The sequence below is a fragment of the Fulmarus glacialis genome, unplaced genomic scaffold, assembly GCF_000690835.1.
Source record: "Fulmarus glacialis isolate BGI_N327 unplaced genomic scaffold, ASM69083v1 scaffold7748, whole genome shotgun sequence".
NCBI lineage: Eukaryota > Metazoa > Chordata > Aves > Procellariiformes > Procellariidae > Fulmarus > Fulmarus glacialis.
The window spans coordinates 14,965-37,093 of record NW_009227531.1 but is presented as its reverse complement, the minus strand read 5'-3'; the positions used below and the strand labels follow the sequence as shown (position 1 = coordinate 37,093).

General features: G+C 37.5%; 1 protein-coding gene across 1 annotated transcript in view; it reads right to left on the bottom strand.

The window, feature by feature from the left end:
* AGPS (alkylglycerone phosphate synthase) overlaps positions 1-22,129 on the bottom strand; it is a 46,029-nt gene that overhangs the window by 21,137 nt on the left and 2,763 nt on the right. Inside the window, exons 2-11 of the mRNA XM_009583168.1 lie at positions 20,706-20,796; positions 15,987-16,107; positions 15,831-15,905; positions 14,037-14,108; positions 12,102-12,181; positions 9,821-9,901; positions 6,436-6,561; positions 4,230-4,338; positions 3,671-3,798; positions 510-561 (exon numbers count right to left, since the gene is read on the bottom strand). Of these exons, the coding sequence (XP_009581463.1) occupies positions 510-561; positions 3,671-3,798; positions 4,230-4,338; positions 6,436-6,561; positions 9,821-9,901; positions 12,102-12,181; positions 14,037-14,108; positions 15,831-15,905; positions 15,987-16,107; positions 20,706-20,780 (919 nt within the window). The 5' untranslated portion in view covers positions 20,781-20,796. The remainder of the gene's footprint in view (positions 1-509; positions 562-3,670; positions 3,799-4,229; positions 4,339-6,435; positions 6,562-9,820; positions 9,902-12,101; positions 12,182-14,036; positions 14,109-15,830; positions 15,906-15,986; positions 16,108-20,705; positions 20,797-22,129) is intronic.

Sequence of the window (22,129 nt, the reverse complement as noted above, 5' to 3'; positions counted from 1 at the left end):
AAGGAATCTGTACACCACTTGTGATGCTTTTATGAAATTTAAAGGAATCAACCAAGTCACCTTCGAAGTAAGGTGCCTCCATTCTGATTTTTTTTTTTTATACCTGATTTCTCATTAGTACTCTTAGCAAGAAAATGTTTCAAGTACTATATTGGCAAAACTGTCATCGCTGCTCCTCTACAGCAAAATAGAGGAAGTGTCTCCAGAATTTCAAACTCTCCAGTAGGCTATATGCCAAGAATGGAAAGGTAACAAAAAAATCTTATCTGTTTATATGCAGAGCATGGCTCTTTACTGACTGTTGTAGTTGATACTGTTTTCCCAGAGACAAAGACAGCCTTCTGTTTCTGAAAGTACACATTACGGCACTATCTGGAGGTTGAGCTTCGAGTTCATTGCCTTCTTTGTCTAGTTTTGAGCAAAAGAATTACTGCCTAAAACAGACTTAAGCTACTAAAAATCAAAACCCTTGGAAACAGATGTTCGTCCATGAAGATCTACATACTTACCAAACTGAAACTGTGCATTGTCGACAAGGCGAATAGATGCAGGAGCACATCTCTTGGGGGCAAAGTTAGGGGAATGAGCAGGAGGAAGAATAAAAAGATTATGTACACAGTTTTGCTGAAATTCATGACAATCAAGTTTTCATTTAAAAATAGCATACAAGAAAGCACACTTTGATACCAGAGACCTATGCCCATCATCATGGAAAAGAGGTGACTATAAGCTTGTTGTCACTTGAATAGCAACATCTATTAGGTATGTCTAGATATAATGCATTGAGACTTTTCAGTTTAACCTCAACCCAACACAGGAATAGTCCAAAGATCTTTGACCTTCAAGTATTGAGTGTTTTTCTAAACTGCCATATGCACTAAAGATACCATACTTGATTAGAATATCGAGCTTATATTGCTATGTAATCAAAGATATACATACATTACAAATCCCTTGAAAAGTCTAATTGCTGTGGGTTAACCCTGGCAGGCAGCTAACCGCTTCACAGCTGCTCACTCACTCCCCCTCAGTGGGACAAGGGAGAAAATCAGAAGGGCGAAAGTGGGAAAACTCATGGGTTGAGATGAAGACAGCTTGATAAGCAAAATGGGAAAAAAAACAGCAAGAAGTGATGCAAAAGCAATCAATTACCACCAGCTGACCAATATCCAGCCAGTCCTCAAGCAATGGCAACCCCTGGAAAACTCCACCCTCCAGTTTTATTTCTGACCATGATGTTATATGGTACAGAATATCCCTTTGGTCAATTTGGATCAGCTGTCCCAACCGCATTCCCTCCCAGCCTCTTGACCACTCCCAACCTACTTGCTGGTGGGAGGAGAGTGAGAAACAGAAAGCCTTGACACTGTGTACACACTGTTCAGCAATAGCTAAAACATTGGTGTGCTAACATTGTTTTGATCACATGTACAAAACATAGTAGCACGTGGGCTCCTGAGAAGAAAATTAACTCCATCCCAGCCAGACCAGTACACTAATGCTCTACCAGACTGCAGTTAAAATCCGTATCTGGGTCCAATCTAGATTCTGCACTGTACAGAAATCTGAAAACCAGTAAGAATAGCTGCCTTCAGTCAGGCAAGCTTCTGGTCATACATATGCCTACATCATGTAATTGTGATGGCCATGTCCAGTCATACCGAAACATATGGCCAGAGGAATCATAGAATCATAGAATCATTAAGGTTGGAAAAGACCTCTAAGATCATCAAGTCCAACCGTCAACCCAACACCACCATGCCCACTAAACCATGTCCCTAAGCGCCTCATCTACACGTCTTTTAAATACTTCCAGGGATGGTGACTCTACCACTTCCCTGGGCAGCCTGTTCCAAGGCCTGACCACTCTTTCAATAAAGAAGTTTTTCCTAAGGTCCAATCTAAACCCCCCTTGGCACAACTTGAGGCCATTTCCTCTCGTCCTATCGCTTGTTACTTGGGAGAAGAGACCAACCCCCACCTCGCTACAACCTCCTTTCAGGTAGTTGTAGAGCGCGATGAGGTCTCCCCTCAGCCTCCTCTTCTCCAGGCTAAACAGCCCCAGTTCCCTCAGCCACTCCTCATAAGACTTGTTCTCTAGACCCTTCACCAGCTTCGTTGCCCTTCTCTGGACACGCTCCAGCACCTCAATGTCCTTCTTGTAGTGAGGGGCTACATATATACATATATGAATATAACAAAGCCTGAATTTTAGGATAGTCTTCATCTAATCACATGGATATGGAAGTACTCCTATCACTTGATTTGACATGTTCACCCTCCATCATATCATTAATACTTTGGTCACGCGATAGGAAGAAAGAACATAAAGAAGAACTAAGATAGCTCACCAGGCAGGTTAACAGAAGAAGGCTGGATGAGTGGTTTTAAATGAGACCAACCCACCCATAACCTGCAGGTTGGTTATTCTTACATTAAAGTAGACCAATAGAGACAAAAAACAGCTTTTCAGATAGCGATCATTGTAATTGCTACCACGATCGATGTGAGGGGCAACAGAAGAAAGGAGTAAGTAGTTCAGGCTCAAGTAAGCAGTGAAACAGCAGCAGCAGCTTAGAAATGGAGCAATGCTAAGTGCTAATAGTGCCTTTTTTTCCTCTTCTAACTAAGCCCATAGCTAGGGAAAAGATATTAGTTCCTTAATTGACTTAAAATGTTGATCAGTCGTATGATTAAGCATTCTCAAACTGTCTGCTTAGGTACCTTTAACAGGAAGAACAAGCACCAGCAGAAGCACGACAGAAGAACTGGCAAGTGCTGCTGACTAGCATATACATGTCACTCACATACCAGTTTGAACATCTGGCTTGGAACATTAAGTCATTAATTTAGACCAATCACTGAAAAAAATGTAAAGCTGTGTTTAGTTTGGCATTAATTAAAACATTTCTGAAATTGCTTCCCCAATTCAGGGTATATTCCACCATTCATAGAAATTATTTGATGCGTGTTGCACAGGGCAGAGAAAAGTTAGGCTAAGATTGTGAAGAAAGAGGCTAGCCAGTGTAAGATTTGCTTGGAAGCATAGCCATGAGGAAAAGCATTACACAATTTGCATACCCATGTTTGAGTTTTGCTACCTGAAACCATCTGACCACACTATTCAGAAGGTTCTATTTAAATACTACAGTGTAAGCACAATTCCACCTCAAAATATCCAGCTCACCTGAACATGTCACTATGCTTCAGGAAGTGTTTTCTAAACACAGGCCATACCCTTCCAAGCGTGACTTTTGTTCCTTTGTCACTTTCAGAGCCATAAATTCAACTGCCTTTTACTTGTATGCTGCAACTTAATTCTTTTAAATACTGGTCCCTTTTACATAGTCCTGAATTAATCTGAGGATAAAACTCTCTGATGAAGGAGATGCAAAACCAAATTTTCTGTACTGAGATATGCAAATAACTCCCACTGAAAAAAGCCATCAAAGGGCACATCCACAGTTTGGCTCAGAATATTGAGCAAATTCAGAACGTGCTCAATCCTCAAATGCCTAATTTCCAAAAGCCTCCTGGACCATATACACTTACGAGGTTCATATTATTTTAAATCCTTGGTTATCAATTACTAGAAATACTAGAGCATCAGCACATCCCTAGTACTAGAATCTGTGTTCTTGAGAGAAGTCAACATCCAGCTTTTCTTTACCTGCTTTGCCACTTCCCTTAAGCAGGCCACTCCTCGTTCAAAGTTGGGGAAGACCACAGAGCCATACTTCTGGTATTCAGGGATCGGGCGAATCTTTATCGTAACTTCAGTAACCACTCCAAGAGTTCCTTCAGGAAGAAAGAAAAACTGAGTAAAGTGTTGCAAGATGTACTTCTTGCAAGTTATCCAATTTAACAACTGTTTACCAGGATGTTGTAAGTTAACATAAATCAGAAATCCCAAAAATTCAGTATTGTAGTAGTAGGCGATTTATTCCTGACTATTTACATGGTAAATTCTTACAATATATCCTCTAAATCATTGTATTTGTTACTAGACTTGTAGGCTAACTCCACAGTTCTGTTTTAAGCACTGTTCACAGTTGCTTAACTTCAGTCCTAATTAAGGTCTCAATATATTATCCTAATACAAGAAATTCATGCCTGCATAATGCCACCCATAGACACACTGGAAGCCACAGCATTAAAGATGCTCAAATCATCAAGCCATTACAGAAGCTGAATTAAGATGCAGTTACGTGAAATTACTGTGTTTATACCTTCAGATCCCATAATGAAGTGATGGATATCAGGTCCTGTTGACATGCGAGGTACTTGACAGTTTTTTTCTACTATTCCTCTAGGAGTTACCATTTTTATATGAATCACCTGTTTAAACAATATGCAATGACTATAAATACTAGCATTAAGCACAGACTTTTTTTGTATGATATTTATTTTCTACAAAATTTATATTAAGCTTGATACACTTAGCTTTGTAGACTTTAGACATTCTGTAGGCAGCCCCAAGAACTTTTGGGATAACCTGAGGACTGTTACCAACAATGATTTCTAACACAGCATCGTTTGCCCGCACAACAGATTGTTTCCAGTTCTATGCCAAATCAAATCAGCTGTTGGCTACATGCAGACAGTACCAGTTAAAACTGTTTTGTTTCTCAGTGTAGACAATACTTTATGAATACTAGGATTTTAATCCAGAATATACATAGTACTTCAGAGGAAAAAAGTGAGGGTTTAAATTTTGCTTAAATTTTGCTTGAGAACTGCTTGATAAAGCCAATACAATTCAGCCATCAGTTGCTACAGAAATATTTCTATCAGGAAGAAAGACAGAAGTAAGCTTTGTGAAATAGATTATCAATATTAAATCTGCCATAAGACTGATACATATGTGTAAGGCTAGAAGGTTGTTTTTTAAAATATTTTTCAATATTATTGCTTCCAGCTTTATTAATGCACATGCAATACAGAGCCCAGATTTTTTTTTTAATCCTTTATTCAATGATTTTCTACCAAGAAAGGGTGGGGTTTGGATTTTTTTTTTAGTGAAGCCTTTAAATGATGAAAAATTACTGAATTTCAACTAACGGCTTTAAAACTTTCAGGCACAGGTAGCTAGGTAGTTTTCATCCTGCTCTGAGTTGTTCAAGAATTTAATTACATGCATTTTACGAACTGTTGATTCTGCAATAAGTGGATTTTAGGCAGCTTATATAACACACCATTTCTAGATATAAAGTTTCCTCAGAAGGTAAACACTTCCCTGAAACTTTCTCACTGTGGCATTTTGAAACTCATTAACTGTTCTGACTCAATTTGCAATCCTATTTCCTCCTAATGAAAATTTCAGAAGCTGCTTTAACCTGAAGTTATGTTTCCATAATAGAAAAGCCTTCTGCTTCATCTCCCAGTACAACCAAAACTATACCATTCAGTAACACTTCAGGCAGTAGGGGACAGATAACACTTTGTAAGTGCTAGTAGTTTTAGTTCAGCCAGGCCTACTGAATAAAAACTGTAGTTCCTGCCAAGCTCAGTCACTGATAGTAAAGTGTCACGTCTGCGCACAGAACAAACATGTCTGTGAACTATGAGCTGATGACAAAGCCTGAGGTGATAGGGATACATTACCTAGTGTGTGCTGCAGGAAAGAAGGAAAAAACCTGTGTGTGTGTAAGGGCTATTGTACAAACTACAAGAGAAAAGTGGAAGTTTGAAGCAAAAAGGCAGGCAAAGTCTGAACAGTGATGATTTGATTTCAATATATTCAATGTATTTGTTATAACAGAAAAGGTAGATTTTTAAATCAAAAAGTATGCTTTAAAAAGCAAAGTTACCTTGGTTAATATAAGATGAACCATTTTAATGCTTAAATCAGATTCAAGAGTAGAATACTGCCATTCCCAGTCCATTGCTTCCTTCCTCAGGGTTTCTACAGACCATGTGGTGGCATTAGATTTCACCATTGTGCATCCACGTGGTCAATTAGATCAGCCTACTGATTTGAAAAAACTACTAGCCCAGGGGGAGGTAGGAATGTGGAAAGAGCTAGCTTGCTGTCGGAATTAGATGATGCAGCTAGACAACTTCAGGAATGCACAACAGGTAGGACAGAACACAGGCCTTCTGGAATCACCCTAAAAGTTTGACAGGATTATTACACTGGATTAATAGAAAGCACAAAATGGTGAAAGAAGGCACCAGAGTCAGGACAGCGTAACAATTCCTTAAGCTAGCCAGTGAGTACCAAAATTAAATTGACTTTTAGATCAGTGATAAGGATTATTAGTACTAATACAAAAGCAGGCAAACAAGCATTTCAGTCAACATTTGATTCCAAAACTGTAACACTTTCTAAGAGAACCGCAATTTACTATCCCTTTTCCCTCTCACTGTGAGTCATTATAAAAGTTAAACCTCCAAACAGAATAATTAATTAGAAAAAACGTTAGAACTATTTACCAGATCTTCAATGTTTCCATAGATGTTTTTTTTCATGCCTGATGCTCGTGTTGCTACCCATCCTCCTAGTGAACTGAACTCCATGGAGTCTGGTTCGTGGCCTGTACAGAAGCCACTTTCAGCAAGCTAAAGAAAGGAAAAAATACATTCTACAGAGCCTGCATTTGCTTAGTACTGCAAATATCAACATGCTAAGGTTTGTTTGTTTGTTTTTTGGGGTTTTTTGTTTGTGTTTTGGTTTGGGGGTGTGTGTGTGTTTTTTTTAAAAAGTATCCTGACCACACACCCATTTATTCAGGCACAAGATTTGTCTCTGATATGTAAATGAAATGCAAATTCATTCTGCTTCTACTGTGCATACACTGTGCTACATATCAACATATAATACTCCTCTCCCATATTTTAAAACTAAGACCTCTATTGTTCATAAGAAGATGCGAATTCAAATACACATGGAAAAAAATAACTAAGGAACTGCCAACTTTGCACAAATGCTGCCAATAAGGCACTTAATCTCTTGTTCTTTCTATCCTAATGTGATACGCAGCAGGTCTGCAGAAAATGTGAGCAAATTGCCTGTACTTAATTCTCTCAAGGAGTGATGTGTTTTAATATACAGCCATCTGGTTGGGCTTCCTGTATGCAACACTGTCAACTATTTGTGATGCAGATCACACATTCCTGTACATTAAGTAGTCACTTGTTTCTCGTTTTTCTGTATTAACTTGGCTTTGCCATCTGCACAGCACCTGAGGTTGATTGGATGCCCTCAGAATTGCAACACCAAAGCTGTCGGACAGGAAGAATAAAAGACCCAACAGTCTCACATTAAGTGATAACTGTGTTAGTGCATTTGAGATGATCAATTTGCACTGACCAACTGATAACGGTCCAGTTGGACATAGGTATTTAAGTATATCACATAATGTGGATCATTAACTATGTTCTGTTGCACAAAGTGGTTCTAACTTAAATGATTGAAAGTCACTTCTATGTAATGTCTACGGTGATTCATCTAGCTTATGGTCCTCTCTCATACCAGAGGAGCTTGTGGCTTTATATTCTTTCTTGTCACATATTAGGGAAAGGGTTGGAGCCTAAAACCTCCTCATTCCCCAAGATAAGAAATTTGCTTCAGTCACAACATACCAATTTCTACAAGTTGTATAAACACAAGCACAGCAGAAGACCATGCTTTTGAAAACTTGCAACTGACTGTGCATGTACAAAGCACTTGGTCTGAACTCCTTGAATCCTGCTGTATGAACAGGATGCGCTAAGAGCACTTAGAGGACAGGGGAGAGATATGCCATGTACTTTGCAGATGCAAGAGACAGCCTCATCCAGAAAATATGAGCATGTACTAGCTTTTCCTATAATTACAAAAAACAATACCAAATATTGTTCTATCTTCATTATCCTTTTGTCACCTTTAGCCCTCATCTATCAGCTATTATTCCATATTCTGTTCTGACAAAAACAAGTAACTTGAGGCTTCTCTATAGAGCCCACTAATATCTGGAGTTATCATCCCACAGAAAATAGTGTCTTAATCACACTAAAGTTACTAGCTAACACAGACAAATGTGTGAAATGTTCATTGATTTTGAATGCCCCATTATAACACTTACAGCCTAACTTTTGTCAAATATCAGGTTTTCCAAAGCTGTTATTTGTTTAGAATTCAGCTCTTGATTTTAGTTACTGTTATAAGGTTCATGATATCTGTAAATGAGATAGCCTACTAAATTACTTCAGCACCCAAAAAATCAGGAACACAGTAAGAGGCACCAAACCTCTTCACTGTAACATATTCCTAGACAATGCTGGTAAAGTCTCTTAAGGCACCAAGTTGGATTAGCCTCCAATCCAAAGCTCACTTAACACTAGCAAGCTGCAAACCAAACCAAAAAAACCTTTCCATTACCTCTTTGCACAGTCCAAAGGTATATCTGCATTCTACCTGTACTTCAGTGGAAGTCTGCATTGGCATTAACTATAATATTAAGTCATAGTTATGCTCAGTTTGTACTATACAAAACAAGCACAACTTGGAGTCCTAGCTTTAATCACATCCCATTTGCCAGTAATACTGGGATTTTGTACGTAATAAGCATTTTTAAAACATATATACACATACACTTTAAGTAGATTACCTGATTTTGTATTCTTTGCACATTGAAGAAATTGCACAGAAGTACTCACGTGCTCAGAGTCATTCCATATATTAAAATATTTGTATGAATACTAGTTTATATTCAATATTGAACAAATTGACACCCAGTACTTTTTTCATAGTAAAAAAACCTGATGAAAAATATTCAAAAAGAATAACTGCAACAGTAGTATTTCAGCTCGTAAGAACTATAAGCAGCAAGGGAATATTGTCCCTTACTTTAAGTGAAAGGAAAAGTAGTGGAATTTAAAGGATAGGTAATAGTGAAATATCAAACTACTACCCTAGAAAAATGTCATTTAAATGCAGAGAATTTGCATTTTAATTCCAAGCTTGAAAGAAACAGATCTGGAAAGGTTAAAACATTACATCAAATGATAAAAGGGAAAATAAAATAAGACGCAGGAAAGGCTATCTTTCTCATCATAAACAGCTCTGTTAGTCAAGTATGACAAGTACTCTTCTAAAAAGTGGTCTGGAAAAAAGCGTTCAAAAAACCCTTCAAATCTCTGCGTATTTGTAAAGTGCATTTAGGCACTAAGAAAAGGTTAGACAACATTTAGCTATCAAACAAGTCAAGTACTAGAATTTTTTTTTTTTTTTTTTTTTTTTTAAGATAAGCAGAACTGCACATCCTGAAGAATAGTAACAAACATCCACAACTTGTCTTGATTATAGAAGAGCACCGAGAAAGACCCTCAGAAGGGTGCTGTGGCTCATCTGATAAACTGCAATTAAAAGCCACTAGAAGTCACTTAGAAATGAAGGTGATCTAATCTTCCACTGGACTCTTGTTTTGGGCAGCTCTCCATCCTTTCTGCTACTCTCTGTAGCTAGCCTTAAGAAGCAGCAAGAACAGCAGATCTGTTATATGCTCTTCTGAGGAAACTACCTCTGGCCAAAATGGCTAAAACATGCATCACATACATCACAAAATGACAATTTGAACTCTTCCTGGTAATTGGTACCAAGTGTCATGCCTTGCAACCACAAGGGTGTATCTAAGGTCTGAAACAAAACATAGCATTACATCCTATGAATTGTCAACTTATTACTGTAATTGCATTTTGTGGCTAGAGCTAAAAAGAAAAAAATTTTAAAATGTTCATCAAATAAAGCATTCAATGTGATATGGTTCATAGCCACGCATACGAGGACCAGCTAAGAAAAATATGGAGAAATACTAGATGCTTGACAAGCCAAAAATACCTGGTTTTCCAGATCTTGTCCAACAATGCCAGCTTCCACACAAGCTGTTAAGTTTTTCTCATCTATCCAGAGAATCCGATTCTGTTGAAAAGCCAATCAAAACTAAGAATCAGTGTTAAAGATCTTTGTTTATTTCCTTCCCTAATGCTATAGGATCAATATGCAACAGTTTACTATTAGTACAACTCCACTTATTACAGCAGTGGAAGCTGAGCCCCTTCATTCTCTCAAACAGCTATGCAACAGGTTACAATTTATGAAATCACCACTATAGTGGTGTAAGTTACATACTTATTAGTCAATTTACGCTAGGAATGTTTACAGAAACAATGCAGAAAAGCCAGAAAGAAGTCAAAACTCTTACAGAAGTTAAGCAATACAGTGATTTTCACAATTAACATGATTGAAGGTGTCTGAGTCTGACTATCTGGACATTAAGTATACACCAAGAAGAGTTTTCTTAAACATACTCCATAGGTTAAATAGACTGCATTCAGTTATTCCAGTTCAGCTCTTAGATTTTGACACAGTAAGCTAGAAGCAAGATATACTACAGGATGTCAGAGTATGTATGTACTTTAGAGATTTAAGATACTTGGAAGGATTATATAATTTTATCTGATGAGACACTCACTGTCCCATCAGTATATTCTATTAACAGAAAAATTAGTAAACGCTACAAGTTACATGGTGCACTAAGCACAATTGTCAGTGAGGACAATCCACATGAAGGAGAAACTTAACAAACATGTTTTTAGCTTTGTTTATAGTAAGGACACCACAGAAGCTTCAGCTTCCACTCTTCATTCTTATTAAGTACACTACTGGTGTACTTCCATAATTTTGTGTGTTAATATTGTATAGAGGAACAGCTCTCACTTCCCTTTGCCTTGATATTTCAAATGACAGAAGTGTGGACATCTTGTAGTCCAACTTAAACTACGCTTTAAAGCAGCTGTCTCCCCTCACAACACCTGGGCTAACTAATTATTCAAAGCCAGCTATTTCAGCTCCCTTCAGACACCTTCAAGTTTCAACATAAACTGCTTATATAAATCAGTTTTTATGCAATATAGACCCTACATGCAAGATGAAGATACCCATTAAGTGTCTATTAAAATAGTAAAACTTAGCCAATCATCTTAACTGCTCTGAGACATCCAGGTTTTAACTCTGACAATGCTTCTTTTCACCTTAATTTCCTTATTTTCCCTCCTCATTAATGATTACAAGAATTGGCTGGCAGAGTCATTCAAGACACATGGAAGTGGTCTATTTTCTGACTTGGTGTCTACTTATATATCTAGCTGACACAAAAGCATAAGAATTAACCACATTCCTTTCCTACCCCCAAACCAGAAAGAAGTCAAAGCTGTGGGCTATGAATTAATGAGTTCAAATGAAGTCCTGAGTCAGTATTGCACTCTTTGGATTTCACTCCGTATAGACACCCGAAGAGCTTCCTTCAATACGCAACTACCACCATTGCAGAAAAGGTCACTTGGTAGCCAGACATGCTGAGAAACAACAAGTTTAACTGAAGCACCACTGACTGAGTGGAGAAAATGGAGCCAAAACCCAGGTCCTACCTTCAAGGCTAAAGGAGTTAATAAGCTCAGCAGGTGCTCAGAGACAGTAGAGCTTTACATCAAAGATACAGAGCTGTTTCTGAAGCATCTCATTACCAGGTAGTCATAAAACTATCACTTTAGAAGTACAAAGCTCCTTCATAATGGAAAGACGAAAACTAGCACTAAATTTTACAGAACTTCATTTCTAAACTGTCATAAAGCTACGAACTTCACATTCTCAAGATGCTATCTACACTAAAAATCTAGGTTTTCTTTCTTTAAAGTTGATCCTTCAAGTTGATTTATAGATATTAGGTCACCTTACCAACCTTTCCTTTAAGTGCAAGTCTGCAAAAACTAGTGAAATTTTCAATAACAAATAACTTCCTCCTAGCCTTTCATTTAACCACAGATAGAAGTTTAATATAGAAGAACAGTAGCTTCCTCTGATTTTCACTTAAAGCTGCTATAAGAAGGCTTAACAGAAGGCTTGATTTTTTTCTTACTAAATACATACAGGTCATATGAAGTAGTACAGGGCTCACATCAGCAAAATATCACTTAAACTGAAGGAGTACCAATTTAATTATGCATGGTACAGATTAATACTTCCATCCCTACTTTACTCTTGCAAAGAAAGAAGTGTCATTCTCTAGTGATCACCATTCAAAGTAACCGTAGAATAAAAAAAAAAATTACGAGAAACATACCATTTGTGACGTATCCAGTGAGACAATTGTTCTTTTTTCTTCTTCAGGACATTCGAGGGCACTAGAGACACTCGTCCCTCCTGCAAATATGGGAGTAACATTGTGATCATAAAATTCTCAGGTAGCTTTTCTTCACATACCATCCCTCTCTCCCTCCTTTCTGATATTGAACTTAATAAAAATCACTGAAGTTAACTGTTTGAGGCTAGTGATTAGCCTTTTAAGGCTGTCTCTTCTCCCAAACTGGGTTTCATAAAATCAAGGCAGCATTGGAGCTGACAATGCTTTAATAGCACTCGATAACAAATCATGAAATTCTGTGACCATCTCAGTTGCTTCTGTTAAGTCCAGGATAGAGTTTTAAAACAAGGAAGGATAAGAAATAACAAAGCCATGAAAGAAACAGAGATAGCTATGGTTTCTATATATTCTTTTGAGATCACTACGGAAGCCACTACACTTCTACCTAGAAAGTTGGCTTAAGAAGTCTACCTAACACAGGAATGCAATACTTATCTGAAAGCAAGAAAGAAACTGAAAGGGTATAACTATTAAAAAAAATGGATAAAACCAAACATCAAACTTCTCTGGAGGTTTCTAATGTATCTTTATAGGATGTCACAGAACAGCCTCCAAGATGCCTTCGGCTTCTCAAAGACTACAAAAGCCACAGGAAGAGAGACTAGGATGCTAAAAAGATCCACAGCAAGCTACCAGAAGAACAACCAATGGCAAGTACAGAGACAGTGGCAACTAATAAAACACTCTCCAAGAGCAGTAAAGCCTGTCACCTTTGTTTCCAATGATAGGAAAGGTGGCACTTTCCTTAAATACCAACCCTTACAGTAATAGCTCCAGAAGTTGACCACAGTTCAGTATAAACAGACTTGGAAAACAATCTGAAGATCTTTCTGTACCCTGGTCAGTGAACAGGAGAGAGTCAATATTGCTGCTTTCAGCTATACCAATTTATAGTACCAAAGGTGATTTGTAGTAGTCTTACAGCTCTCCAGATGTATCTGTCAAGAGTGAGAGCATTTTAGGGAGAAACCAGCTCCATTAGTTAGGTATTGTCTTCAAGTGACATGCTTATCTTCTCAAATAGTAAATGTCCTTCCTACAGGGGCTATACTCCTACAGCATAAGCAAGTACCAAGTAAAACACACAGATTTATCCCACAGAATTAAGAGTTCTTGACAAAAAGCTTCTCACACCTCATGAAAGCCAACATCCTGTGTTCCCTGAGCTCCAAGTCAAAACAAGATAGCTCACCACTCTACTTCAGCAGGCTTAAAGGAAAAAGCATCCATGATTAAAAACCTGAAGTCCTTTAGAAATTCTTTAGGCTGAGATGGACACAGAGGATACCGGCATTTACCTGTACTCTGTACCTGGAACATTTCCTGAAAACCCCTTACCACAGGAGCCTCTAGTATAACTTTCAAACTGAACAATGTCTAAAAGGAAATTAGAATTACAGATAATGATTTTGCAGTACAGTGTCTGACCACAATCCTCCCTGGACCTATGAGCTTCAACAGTACAACAAAAAACCTAATTTATACATGTTTGTGGGAACAGAGCACAAGTAATTCGTCCAAAAACACGATACCTCTAACAGATATTTGAATCTCTGGACTTATTTACTTCCAAGGCACAGAGGTAGATTTCAGCTTCATATAATCACTCCTCTTGCACATGCAATATTCAAGGTGTTGACATACTTTTAATGACTTTCACTAAATTGAATATAGCAGCTTTTAATACTGCAAGATCATAAAAAAATTAAGACCACACTTAAATTACTACTAAAAAAATCTAACTATTGAATTATTGGTACAATAAATTACTAAGATCACATATTTAAATTTAATTCAAGTAGAATACATTTTCACTATTAATGTTAAACAGATTTAAGATTTCATAACACTTACCACCAAATGGTATTATGCAGAGATTGTGTTTGCAGGCTAATTCCACAATTTTAACTACGTCTTCATGGCAAACTAAAAAAGTCCAAACAGTCAAAAAACAGGATTTGTGCTTAGTACTGTTATTTGTGCTTAGTACTAAATATTGCAATCTGAATAAGCTGCAGCTCCTTTTCTGACGCCAGCAAGGAAGACATTTCAAAGAGTTAGGCACTAAATAAGAGCTGGGCTCGGAAGTATCAGAGTTCCAGAGTAAAGTTTAGACATGAAACAATTCTACGTTTGAAGAACTAATTACAGCCTTAGTCTCCTGCTCTACTCGTGGATTGAGACCTCCTGCAAATTCTCAGAGCAAGATGGGCTACCAAGCAGTTAACAATTTATCTAGGTATCTTAGAGAACAAATCAACTTTAAAGTTTTTATTGAAAATAGGCTGTCCAATTTATTGCCAACTTATTCTCCAAGTGAGAAATAAGTCTCTTCTGAGAGCTGAACATCACATCTTTTTCTTCCTGGCTGACATTCAGTTTGAAAAGTAGAGTTGCTGGTGAAATTTACTTTTTCAGAATGCATTCTCTATCTGGTCAAAGAGGGAAGCGGAAATGCTTGTGCACAGGCAAGGAAAATGATCCAAAAAAGGATCAAGTACAGTGCGTACATGAGTTCATGCAAACAGCAGAGAATGAGCAGGACTGAATAAACAGGCTTATGAACTCTGGCTGCTTTGCTCTTGCCATACAGAGCAGCTTTAAACAAAGGTAGTCAATCATTTTATTTCAGTTGCTTTTGGAGCTGCACAAAATAAAGCTGTGGCAAGTACTGTTCACAGTCACCAGTGCTGTCATGTCAGTACCTGTCCTCAAGTAATGAGATGCATCTTATAGTGCCTCTTTTTATGCTTCCCATATGTGATTTTTTTTCCCCTAAATAAAGGAAGCAAAACTGAGCTAAGACTAAGTTCTTATCAGAAATTTTGGGGTTTCTAATGCAGTGCAGCTATCAAAGTATCAGAAAGTTTTTTTAAGAGTGGGGTTCATACAGCTGAATAGAAATTGACAGGTATGTAGATCAAATGAGCTTTTGGTTAGCTACTGAAGAATCACACATGGAAAGTAGTTCCTAGTGACCAGAGAAACCTGACTCAAGTAGAAAAATCATGCGAGTGTGCAAATCAAGTCATAGCAGTTTAAGTATTTGTATCCTTCTACTGTATAGAAGCAAGCATATTTTCTGCTACATATTATCTACAACAGCGTTAGTTATTACTCTATTTAAATGGGCCTAGCCTGTACTCAGACTGCACTGCTCTTTCTTCAATGATCCTTTGTAAAGTGTTCTGATAGGAGTTACAGGTGTTATACTTTTTTTAATTAAAGCACAGCATATCGTAAAACAAAGTTCTTTAATACAAACGTTTCACTACCCTTCTACCATGTACTCCTTTAAAAAAAAAATCAAGATTTAGACTGCTGTTTAGACAACTATTATTGGTGAACATACAAGTTAAAATTACACTGTGGTTACTTAAGTCATGAATTCAGCTGTCAACAGAAACTTCAGCTATATTTAATAATAAATTTGACTTCCCCACAAGGTGGTGGGATTTCACAGGCACAACCTGCAATCCAGATGTTAAACAATTATGATTACCATTCATGAGAAAATTCCTTCAGTTTCTGTAAAGACAAGTGAAGTCAATGAACCAAGAGACAGCTTTCCCGTGACAAGAAAGCACAGGAGTTTAGTAAACAACGGCCTCCCAGATCAGAAGGGAGAATAAGACAATTAAAGCTTACCAGGCCATACAACTATATCAGGAATTCGCTTAAACATTCCTTCCCTGAGTACAAATATCTCATGTAGGCAGTGACCTGAAACACAAACAATAAGTTAACAAGTTCAAACAAGGAACCATCAAAAGCAGCACAGTTACCTAAATGAAGTTCTCTTACCATGAGCTCTGAATACCCTATCTTCTGCATCCTGCGAATATGAGATTTTAGTGGCTCTAAGATCCTGAAGAAATTCTTCATTTACAATGGATGGAGGTACATCATTAACATTTAAGGATGCCTACAATACAAGAAAATAAGTTCATTAAAGGTAGGTTCACTCTTACAGCATTTCTGTTCAACAGAAATAATAAAAACAGGTTAACACTAACTGATACCCAAACACAATTATTTAAGGTCAAAAATACAGAAGTGCTTTTCGTCATCTTCAATCACTGATCCCACTTGTCCTACCTGGTACTCAGCTGGCTAGATGCACACAGGAAGTTTTATTTCAATAGCACATTCTTACCCTTTTTCCTCCTGAGAAATCTGGAGAAATGCGCTAGCTTATGAGTGCATAATGAACAAAACACCTTTTTAAAGACTTCCCAAGATCCAAGAAAAACAGCTGCCTGAACAGAACCAGAGACTCTCCTGTTGATAAAGGGGTAGAGATTGAAGGTCAAAATTTCTTTCTGAATATAAGTTCCTCCTCCAATACAGAGAAATACATACTAAAGCAACTGCCCACTCTGCAAATCTGCAAATTCCTCTATTTACAGTTCTGTTTCTACCAACTTCCCTCCTTCTGTCATGTACTAGAAGTTAAAACCATCTCAGACCAAAGCCTAATCAAAAGTCCAAAGCAAGGCAAAACTAAGTTTGACTAATCTAACACAACCAGCATACTTTAAGTAGACCTCACATATCAGAAAGACTTTATAAAATCCATGTTCAGTCACTAACATGCAGGTGTTTCCAGAAAGCCTCTAGCTAGAAGTCCTGAACAACACCTTGGAAAAAAGTTTTTCTTTCAAAGAAGCTACACCAGACATTTTGGCTTATGAACAGGTCTTGAATCAAGGTTCTGTAAATCCAGAGGGAGAATCCCTGCTTAAGATTTTCTAAAAGATTTTCTAAAAACCCATTCCTCCAGGTCCTTACAACGGATGTCTCGTATAGTATTCTTATGGCTTCTCAAAGTGCAGACCTAGCCACTTAATTCTCTTTTCTAAAGTCCACATTAGATATCAGGCACATAAAAACACAGTTCATGTGTTGACTTTTTAAACCCACTTAGAGAAGGAGGGTTCTTTACAGGACCCAGTTCCAAAAAAATAAGATTTCTGTAGACATTAAGTGTAATGCTTTTAAATGCCTTGAAGGTTCCAAAAAAACATGCTTTTTTTTTCCTCCTTAAAAATGGAGCCAATAAATTCATTTATACTTTTCCACAGTTAACCTCCCTAAAGGAATGTGTCTTCTATTACAAATGGACTCCAATTAAGGAGTTTTTTAATTAGGTATAAAGCTTGTCTTATGACTAAAAACTAACTTCTGGTCTTCAACTCCTATTTTGAAAGAAAATGTTAGTCAAGAATCTTACTTCTAGTTATCAAAGTCCCTGAAGTTCAAGAACAGGAGAACTGAAAATTTTTCACTATCCCCATCTTTTATTTTAAATACATTCTAAAAATTAGGAGTTGCACAAAAATTAGTTAAAACATAGTGCAGTGCTTTCAAACTTGTGTCATTAAAACCTTGCTGGCAAATTAACCGACATCACCTTCAACTTAAATAGAAGAACATTCTTGCAATTTTGTTATAAAGCCATCAGGAAAGACTATAGGCCGCCTAATGATGCCAGAAAGTGCTTGCTTACAGCCCTACCACCAGGAAGTATTTTGTACAAAATGTTCCACATAGTCAAAGAAACTTAGACATTTCTTTGATGAGCCTAATCTATGCTTCTTGACAAGTACAAAGAGAAAACAGCAAAACTGAATTCACTTTTCTTTCACCTTCTGAAATTTCAGCCTTTTACAAAAGGCTATACCCACCCATCCAAGTTTTCTTTCCTGGAATGGAGTTTTGCCTATCTTTGCTCTACATAGCCTCCAGAACAGCTGATACTTTTCGCCAACATGTGCCTTAAGACAAAAGCTTATAGGATAGCACCAGTTACCAAGCTAACAGCAAGGAAAATAATGGGAGATTAATAGTCTCCTATCTGCCACCACAGCACCAGTCTATTCTGAATGGGTTGAGTCTCAAAATAGTGAGAGCTGAAGAAGGGAAGATTTAACCTTCAACAGGAAAGTCTTCAGGTAGTTAAAAGATCCATGGTGATGGAGCTTGCCAACCAGTGTCCACCCTACAAGAAACTACGTAAGGTTATATTGAAGTATTGTGTAGAAATTGAGAGTTCTTACAGGGATAATTCAGAAAGCAGTATCTGCATGAGATACGTTCATGACCGATAGCTAACAACATTTAGAAGTTCAAAAGGACAGCCAAGTGTTTGTTTTAGACTTTTCATATGGGACATATGACCTAAAGAAAATACAGTTTTAACAATGATTTAACTTCTGGAAGAGGATATGTGCTGTTCTGACTTGCTTTAAGGATAATATTATACTTCTTGAAATAAGTGTCAGACATCTGAGAAAAAGGCTTTTCCCTCCAACATATTCACTTTGTCACCTGCAAACACAGAAGTTGAGATTAAGTGTTGCTTAGGTGAGAGGTACATCGCTACTGAGAGATCATCACTTTAGGGGCCAGTCACAATAAGCACAGAGGAAGTCAGGTCTTGGATTGCTGCTCTTAGCTCTTACTGTTCTGCTATTAATGCGCATTCACACAGTGCTGTTCGCTAACCCAAAGAGCAGAGCTCTGACAGAAACTTGGGAAACATGAGAAACAAACAAGGAGGTACCAAAGATCTTTAAACCACTTCAAAAAAAAAATAATCCCTGCTAGCTGTGCTTACATTTTCTATTTTAAACTTTTGCTTCTTCATGGATTTCTATAGACAGAACTATAGACATTTCAAGTTGAACACCAAGTGCTTGAAAATCTTTGTTCTCCATAAGAGGGACACAAACTACTTAAAGCTATAACAATTCCTTGCAGATGGTTTTAAGCATCTTGATTTTTATCTCTCTTCCACAAGTACTTTAATCCCTTAGTTTTCATCCTCAAGATTGAAAAGTTAGTATTTGTCCATACAAATCTTACACACAACGCCAAACAAAAATACACCTTTATTTATTCTTATGGGACTGAAATATTTTAAGACTTGTGCACTGAAAGGCTAGACCGGAAGACTATGTGAACTAGGTCTAAACTGCTGTCTGTGGTAAGTCTAGTCTGAAAAGGGAAAAAACCATCATCAGACCTTGAGCATCACAGAAGCAGGTACATTTACTGTTGTTAATTATAACAGAAAAATTGCATGCAAAGGGGAACCCTCCAGTCTTACAGAATAGAGGCAGGAAGAGATGAGATAGAAAGACAAATGGACCAAGAGATTATTCTCCTACTGCTGTTCCTATACTCAAGTTCCTTCATGCTCTGATGATAGTAGAAGGTGAAAAACCAGTATAGCATGACAACCTGAAATATAAACTAGGAACTATGGCAGAGACATGGAAATAGGGGACCTGCAGTAGTAGTTGAGAAGAGCTATGAGAAGTCCAGATACATACTGGAGACTCCAAGGACTCTTATTCTGTGTCGAGGTAGTCAGCCTGTTTCAGGTTGCAACAAGAACATCAGAACCAGAGGGGCACAACACGACACGAAAGCATTCAACATTTCTGGCAGATATCCTGAAGGGCTGTTTTGCAAGACGTGCTCTGGAATCAACATACTATTCAAGAATCTGCCCTTGTCCTCCCACTCTACTTTGTTCTATCTTTCCACTACATGTAGAAAGGGAACAATGTCTCTCAGGACATCTGGTCACAGCAAATTAAAGCAGCCGCCAGATAAGACCAATCCTGGTCAAGGAAAACATATCAAGATGAATTTTTTCAAAATATATTGGCAGATGGAGATCCTGCAAGTCATAGCAGATGAATGAACGTCTTGATTAACAGAAGACTGAAGAAATGTTCAAGTTTTCAGGCTCTATGAGATTACCTACTTCAGAGAAAATGCAATCTTGAACTCACTCAAGAAATGGGTAAAACTGTTACCCAAAGCAGGGTTACTATAGTCACTGTACAAGCACAGCTTGCTTCCAACACTGCTTAAGCAACTATCTAGTCAGGAACCTGCAGTCTCAAAGGAATTCTTAGAAGGGAGTCAGGTCTCTTGACTCTCACATGAGTTATTCTTCTTGAAAAGCAAAATATGGATGCTTCACAAAACCCAGAACATTCCGTATGTGTTGTTTTTCTGAAAACATTCAGTTTAACCTTGAGTATTCTGGTAGCCAGTTTTCAGCACCCAGATATGTAAAAAAAATTACTGTCAAATAAGAACTTGAACATTATTAAATACACTGAAAACGCAACACAATTTAACTTCACTGTATCTTCTGTCTTTGTTATCGTGAACAACATTGAAGTTGCATAACAATTCCCTCTAGGCTAACAGTCTCTACAATCTTGAAAAACAACCTACAAACAAGGAGAAAAAAAAAACCTCGTTGTGTTGGAGACTTTCATTCCAATAAAAGTACTACCAGTTAACCTGGAACCACTAGTTATGCTAAGTCATTGAACGTTTCACATAGAACATTTTTTTCAAAGACTGAGGTATTAAAACACTGTATTTAAATCGTGTGCAAGATGACCTTCAGGACAACAGCTGAATTATCTTTAACAATGTGGTCTTGATTATCACCACGACTAATGTTTAAAGGAACTGGTTCAGCTATTTACTTACTCTAGAGGTAGTTTTGTGCTCCAGACTTGCTCCAAAGGTTTTTTCTATCCATTCCTTAAAAGTTGGTAATACCATACCACCTAATCTGTACCTGAAAAGTCAATATTACATAGGGTCATTTTAAATTAAAAGACTGTATGTCAGATACACTTCTTTCAATTCTACATATGCACAAATAGTTAAGTTTTAAATCAAATTCTTTTACCTACAAGCCTGCAAAGCTTCTGCACATTTAGTTTTCATGCAACTGCACATTTCATTGTATTTAACTGTTCTGTACCTCACACAAAATCAAATCAATTGTCAACATCTTAGGTATCATTTTCCTTCATAATCTTTGGGAATTGTGGCATAAGGCTTTTCAGATATCCCACCCCCCCATCTTTACTTTTAAGAAGGGTCTCTCCCTTCCAGCAGCACAGAAAGCAGTGTCACAGTTTACATGCCAGTTACAGGTAGAGGCCATGTGTGTATGGACATGCTGCAATGTAAACAACAGCAGTCTCAGACACACAAACCCAGCTCAGTACACCTTACATGTTTTGAAGAAAAACAACGTTAAAGATTCTTCCCTCATGAGAATACATCAGAATCCATCAAGCAACGTGAATTTATTTCTATCACAAACTCTTTGGCAAGAGCTTAGCCATGTGACAGATGAAGACTTACAGACAAGGGACAGAGGAGCTGTTTCTGAACATGTGTACCACATGTGAAAACAAATAAGGCTAGGGACACACTTAAACAGGTAGAAACTATTGCTATTAATTGTATACATATACATACCTTGTGCATGTTTATGTATGCACAAACATTCTCCAAGAAGAGAAAAAGGACCTTTCTTTGGTATTAAGAGCTTTTAGCAGCTGAGAATCCTTACTATAGTTTGCACCTGGGTCACTGCATTATCCTCATGGGTATTCCTTCTAAGATTATTCAATCACTGTTAATCCAATTATGACCCTGTCCTTCACAGCTGTTGCAACCAAATCTACAACTAAGTCACCTATTACACAGAAAGATCAATTCCTTTTGTCTCCTCATGTCAACTACCTCCCAGTTCTCCTATTGCAAAAAACCCTACTCTATTCCTAGAGATAAAAGGCTACAACCATATTTCAATTCAAGCTAGACTCTTCAGCTTGGAAGACAGCATTCAGTCATTCCTCCTGTGACAGCTGTTACTGTATCATTATACCCATATGAAACAGTTAAGCGAATTCTATGAAAAGGAAAGTGCAATAAGCAATGAAAGTTTAATGCACTTGCATCAGGAGTTTGCAACAAAGGTACAGAGAGACTCAAGTCAGCTTGGTGTTTTTTCTTCTCCAGACATACTTTTTGGTATTGCCAACCTATTACTATAGCTAGCTTGCAAGGGTAACCAGAATCATTCATTCAAAGGACAAACTAAAGCTATCAGA